This window comes from Parasteatoda tepidariorum, chromosome X1 (assembly GCF_043381705.1).
Source record: "Parasteatoda tepidariorum isolate YZ-2023 chromosome X1, CAS_Ptep_4.0, whole genome shotgun sequence".
Lineage (NCBI taxonomy): Eukaryota > Metazoa > Arthropoda > Arachnida > Araneae > Theridiidae > Parasteatoda > Parasteatoda tepidariorum.
The window spans coordinates 19,788,225-19,794,224 of NC_092214.1; the positions used below are offsets into that span (position 1 = coordinate 19,788,225).

A 6,000-nucleotide genomic window follows, 5' to 3' on the forward strand; every position below is an offset into this window, starting at 1 on the left:
CAGAAACCCTGGTTCATAAACCAAGGGGCTGTGCAGGGGAAGCAGACTACATGCATTAAGTCTCTAGGCAACTATTATCCAAGAAATGGAAGTTCCTGCTGCATTATACAGATTGTAAAGATCGTTTTGTTGCTGCAACAGACCTATCCCTTTGGGTTAGAGTCTCAAATAACGGTCTAACTCCGGCATTATTGCCTTTTTATGGCCTTGAGTATGTCAGCGAACCACTGTTCCTACCTCAGTAAACTCTTTCTACGTAGTATGCTTCAAAACATCCTAATGCTACCAGCTTATGAGAACATGAGGTATCTCCACATAAATGCTATCACAGCACCATTGCCTTACCACGTCACAGGCTACTGCATAGTAGAGGTGTCCACAAAGAGCTTAGCTATAATCTGATACCTTGCTTGTAGGCATTACTTATTTTTTACTTATGTTCCTACTTTTAATTGTTTTTATCAGTGTTGTAAATTGTTCCTGTTAGTGGATTTTATATTTACTCCTTTCTAATAGCTTTTGTTATTGCTATAAATTTAGGCGTCTTATGTTAGATCATTTTTTAAATAAAAAATTACTCAGCATTTGAAATTATTAGTGGTTTACTGTCTGAGACCACAAAAACCCCTATCACTATGAAATAATTATCATTGGTCTGTGAAACCACTAATGTGTCTGTTTTAAATAGATTATAGAACTACTGCTATTTAAATCAGTAGAAATGGCGTGATAAAGATAAGGGTGTTGTGGAATAATTCAACGTTTCAGTTCTGCGACATGTCTTAGTTAATTTTATTCAATTTTGAATTTTAATGTTAATCATAGAATTTATTTAATTTTTAAATTACAAAATACAATTTTAATGAATTTAAGCACCTTAAAAAAAGAAAGAAAATAGCTGGATGATACATAGAATAATGAAATGGATATCCTTTATGAGAAAAATAAATGATCTCCTGTATTTCAAAATCAGTGGCTGAAAATTTACGAATAGCTAGAGTATGATGCAGGAAAAAAACAAATATATTGCATACTATGCATTATTATTTAATATTGATGTTTATTTTTATAAATTTTATTTGGATTATAGCTGCAATTTAGAGTATTTATTTTTTTATACGGTCAGTTTAGTTTTTTATTCATCTGTTAAATCGATTTGCTATAATTAATCCAGTTTTATTCAAAGCAAACTAATAAATTAATTTATTATGAAACTTTAAAATGATTTTGAGTGATGTACGAATAGAATGTTAAATTTCGAGTGGACCATTTATATTGTTTATGGACCAGTACATAATAATGCTTACTGGTTCAAAGGACCTGCAACTTTTTATTTTGTAATTTCTAACTCTGATTACTGTATTACCTTTTTTCTACTCTAACAAATAATGTGAATTAGGTAAGTAATTATATTCCTAATCTCTTTTTCCCGTAAATTTTTTTTTTATAATGCACAATAAATAGATCTTTGATTTTAAAATATTTGTAAATAATTTTGTATTAATTTTCCTTTAGGGGAAGAGTATCATCACCTTGTGCAAGTCTGAAAAAGTATGAACTTGAACGGGAAATTGATATACTGGAAGCTAAAGAAAATAAACTTGATGAGTTAATATACCACATGAAATGTGAAATCAATTCTGCTAAAGAAAGAGATAAGAAATATCCTTTTTTAAAAACATAATTTTAAATTGAATGTGAATGTTTTTGTTAATTAGTTTACATAATTAATGATATTGTTATTGTCTTTATTTCTCCGAAATTTTTTTTTCTATAATTTCTTTGTTTAACATAAATGTGTTTTTTTTTATCATTTTAAACATTTATCCCAACAGAGGATATATGTAATTTATAGCCATAAAGCACTCCAATTTGTCTTTTTTTTTTCTTCCATCAGAATTTGTTTATAACACTTTGATTTCTTTACTTAAAGTTCCTATTATTTAAATATTCATGCTTTATGTCTGATTTTAGCTCCTGTACCATTAAAATTTAGATTTGATCCATTCATTTTTTTGCAATAGAAAAGCGTTAAATTATTATAAAATGTGCCGTTCTTTTTGACTATTCATAAGCAAACTAGCGTATTTTTTTTTGTGAAGGAGGAATTTGCAGGTTATTTTATTGAATTAAATGCAGGGCAAAGCTCTGTTCTTTTATCAGTAATAAATGAATTAAACATAAAGCAATTTAAAAAAAAATTATAATTGCATAATTTGTTTTTATTTATATCTAAATATGCATATTGAAAAAAATTAGTGTTGTTAATTAAGAAAATTTCTCCTAAGATTGTTTTTTTCCCTCGTAGCTCAAAAACTATTTGATGAAACAATATGAAAGTTTTATCATTTCTAGTAAAAAGTTTAAGGAATCACAATCTAAACTTAAAATTAAATTTTTTTCTTTTTAATCAATTCACATTTTTTTCCATCATAAATCCAAAAAAATATTAAATGTCTAAAGATTGAAGGAAAGTGTGATAATTTTGGATATTAATTCATAAAATACTTTTTAAAGTCTTAACTGACGAAAAATTTATTTTCAAAACATCACAATGCTTAAATTTAAATCGCAAATAAATGAACATTATTTTTTTTAATAAGCATTACATAAAAATTAGTTTTTTAACTAGCTTCTGAATCTGTAAGGAATTAAAAGAATATAAACTGAATCTTCAAAAATTTATCTAAGAGACAGTAAAAAATTTTCTAAGAAAAAGATGTAAAATCGAGATTTTAGCATGACATTGTATGTATATATTGTTTTGAACTTAGTTATTTAGGAAATTACTTTGAAATTAAGCTTTTTACAAAAAAAAAAATTGTTTAAAAACAATTAAACTTAAACTTTTACATTTTATGACTTTATTAAACAAATTTAATGAAAAAATGTAGAAAAGATACAAAAATGCAACAGTATAAAAAAAAGAGAAAAATAGCAAGGCTACTTATATTGGCAAAAAAGTGTTAAACTAACATTTGGAAAACAAGGTGTTTTAAATTACTCTTCAATTTGTTGGCCACGTGCGTTCTCTTACCACATGAATGAGTTTGAATGCTAGGAGTAGAGTACCCTTTACATCCTCTTTTCAAGCTTTCTCTAGGTGAAAACCTTGGACGAGTTCAAATACATTTTTCCAAAAACTTCCTTCAGAAAACATTTGTAACAGGAGACCACGAAATCTCAATCTTTATTGAAATGAAAGAGTTTGTCTTTAAATTGTTTATATAATGAATTACTTTTCTACCTATTAGAATAAGCATTGAAATAGTTTTTTGTTATTCTTGTTTTTTATTTATTATTAGATTAAGTTGAGATTTTGCCTTAATTACTATTTAAGTATCATTATATTACTACTGATGATATACAAAGTATAGAGGAGTTCACAAATAGTCTGCTCATTGGTGTAAATATGGCACCCAGTGTTCAAGTTTTAGAATCTACTGTAAGTGTTTAATGATTTTTATAATATTTTATATGCATGTAATATAAAAAAAATATCATTTATAAAAACATTTTAATGATGCTTATAATAAGCAATATAAGGACCTATATTAAATACTAAATTTATTAGATATTTATTAACAGCGGACACTTAATAGAAAATATTTCAGAAAACATTTTCAAAGCTTTTTTAAAGTAAAACATATTGGGTACCACTTACCATTATACTTTTTTTAAAAATAATTTTTTAAAAGATAATAACATTCATACAAAAGCTTTTAAAATAAAACTATTTGAAATAAAAATGTAAATTTTTAAAGTGTTATAATTTTTTTGTTGGGAATTCAGAAATATTTTTATTAGTGTTAATTATATGTCTTGACATTTCATCATCGGTCACATTGCTTACAAAATAAAATTTTAGATTTACATGTCTTGTTTTATTTATTTTTGGTTTCCGTTATTTAGCAAGTTAATCCCAGCTTGATTATTAGAATAAATTAAAATTAGTGCAGTAATAAAATTTTTAGTTAATTTAAAGCAACAATAATCCATCTTAATTCTAAAAATTTTTCTTAATTCTTGTAGTTTCAGCATTATCAAATAGTTCTCAAAGTTAATAGGTCAACAATTCTTTTATTTTCTACTTATCTTTAAAATCAGATATATTAACATAATTATATACCCTGGAAAAGATTTACCTCCCTCTTTCAGCTCTTTCCTAACTTGCATCGAACTTGAAAGTTCAATTCCTTATTATGAAAAAAAATCTTTTGAATCGTTTTAAGTATTTAATGACCTTTTAGCCAAAACATGCCAAACATAACATTTCAATTTCCTAATTATCTGTCTGATTAACTAAATCATTTGTTCAATTAAAATACTTATCTTCACCTCTAGTTATGGGAAGATTATTTTTCTTCTGGATGTCTACAGAACAGGGAGAACATGAAATTTTATCAATCTGGAAAAATCAGGGAATTAAACTAAACTACCAAACAAGTCAGGAAAAATTAATAAGTGTTTATTTTAGAATCTGATCTAGATTCTTAAACATAAATCTGATAATCTTGATAGTTTAATTTTTTTCAGTTTCAATTCTAAAGGTACACATTAATGTTTTATAATATATTTTATGTTAAAACATGGCATAACCAAAAAATTAGTGATGAAATATATGCCATCAAATATTAAAATCAGAAAAATTCAATAAAATCAGCCTAGAAAAATAAGTTTTTTTTTCTCCGGAATGTTTGTAACTTGTGTTAACAATTTCCATAAGTTGGTGATAAACTAATTCCATTTTAATACTGCAAAACTTCAATGCCTACAAATTTTAGATTTGCTATTGATTCATAAATTCAAATAATTGCTAAAGTAATGCAGTGCTATGGAGTATATTGGTAACATTAATGCAAAAATGACACAGCTAAACATGTCTTTGCCCATGAATTAAACAGAAATTATGAAAGGAACATATCCATATCTTTTAATTTCACTTAATTGTTTTAAAAATCTGCCAATCTTGGAGGATCTGCCAATTTTGGTTATTTTAACTTTCTCTGTTGATTTTATATGTAGACGTGTTATTCTTAGTATACTTTGACTTAAGTAATATTCATTTTAAATAGTGTTTCTTTGGATATTGAATTTTATTTCCATTATGGCATTGGGGGCAGTCATTTCTCGGTTTAATCACTGACTACAGAAAGGCTCCAGTATGTAAGCATGGCAGTCTGTGCCCTGATGAAGTACTGTTTATGCTGACATGCGTATCATTAAAATTTGTTTGGTTTTTATTTAAATTCTCATATTTTTTATAAAAATTGTTTACTTAAGACAATTTTGGTTTTAACTGCTCATAGCACTTTTCCATTTTGACTTATTTTATTTAAATTCTGATCTTCATTTTTGTTAAATTCAATTTTCATACTTATATTAGAAAGGAGCATATCCAGTTATAGTCTGTAAAGAATAATAGTCCCCTGTTATAAATCTTTATTTTTGGAAGAGGGAACACTTTATTTTTTAAAAGAGAATTATGAAATAGAAATTTCATGGTTTTTTAACATTAATTTTCAATAATTGATGCTAAATGCTGATGATCAAATGCTAAATCATAAATATTTTATTAAAAAAATAACATATTTAATATTGTGGTCATTATCATTACTTTCAATTAAATTATAAAAATATATTATATCCAGCATTTCTTTTCCTATTTTATTTAAGTGTGTTGCCTTAATGTTCAATTTAATAATACTGATAGTATAGCACTGTTGTGACAAGTTAGCTGCAAAACAGTGTATAAATAGTGGATATTATACATACCCTCCAACTTATGAGGATTTTGAAAATAATTCTTTCTAGTGGTAGCGAACCAAAGTAGAAATTTTTAAAGCAAATGTATCTCTCATAAAACTTTTATCAGAACTTAAGAATCTAGCCATATGGCCTGCACTTTTATAAGTAATAGTGGACAAGTTACGCTAAAATTAATTTTTTTTTAAATATTAAGACATTAATTTTGCTACCGTCTGAAAAGAAGATTTCTAA

General features: G+C 26.0%; 1 protein-coding gene across 1 annotated transcript in view; it reads left to right on the forward strand.

The window, feature by feature from the left end:
• LOC107453668 (transcription factor E2F6) overlaps nt 1-6,000 on the forward strand; it is a 41,687-nt gene that overhangs the window by 21,095 nt on the left and 14,592 nt on the right. Inside the window, exons 5-6 of the mRNA XM_071187666.1 lie at nt 1,516-1,660; nt 3,338-3,445. Of these exons, the coding sequence (XP_071043767.1) occupies nt 1,516-1,660; nt 3,338-3,445 (253 nt within the window). The remainder of the gene's footprint in view (nt 1-1,515; nt 1,661-3,337; nt 3,446-6,000) is intronic.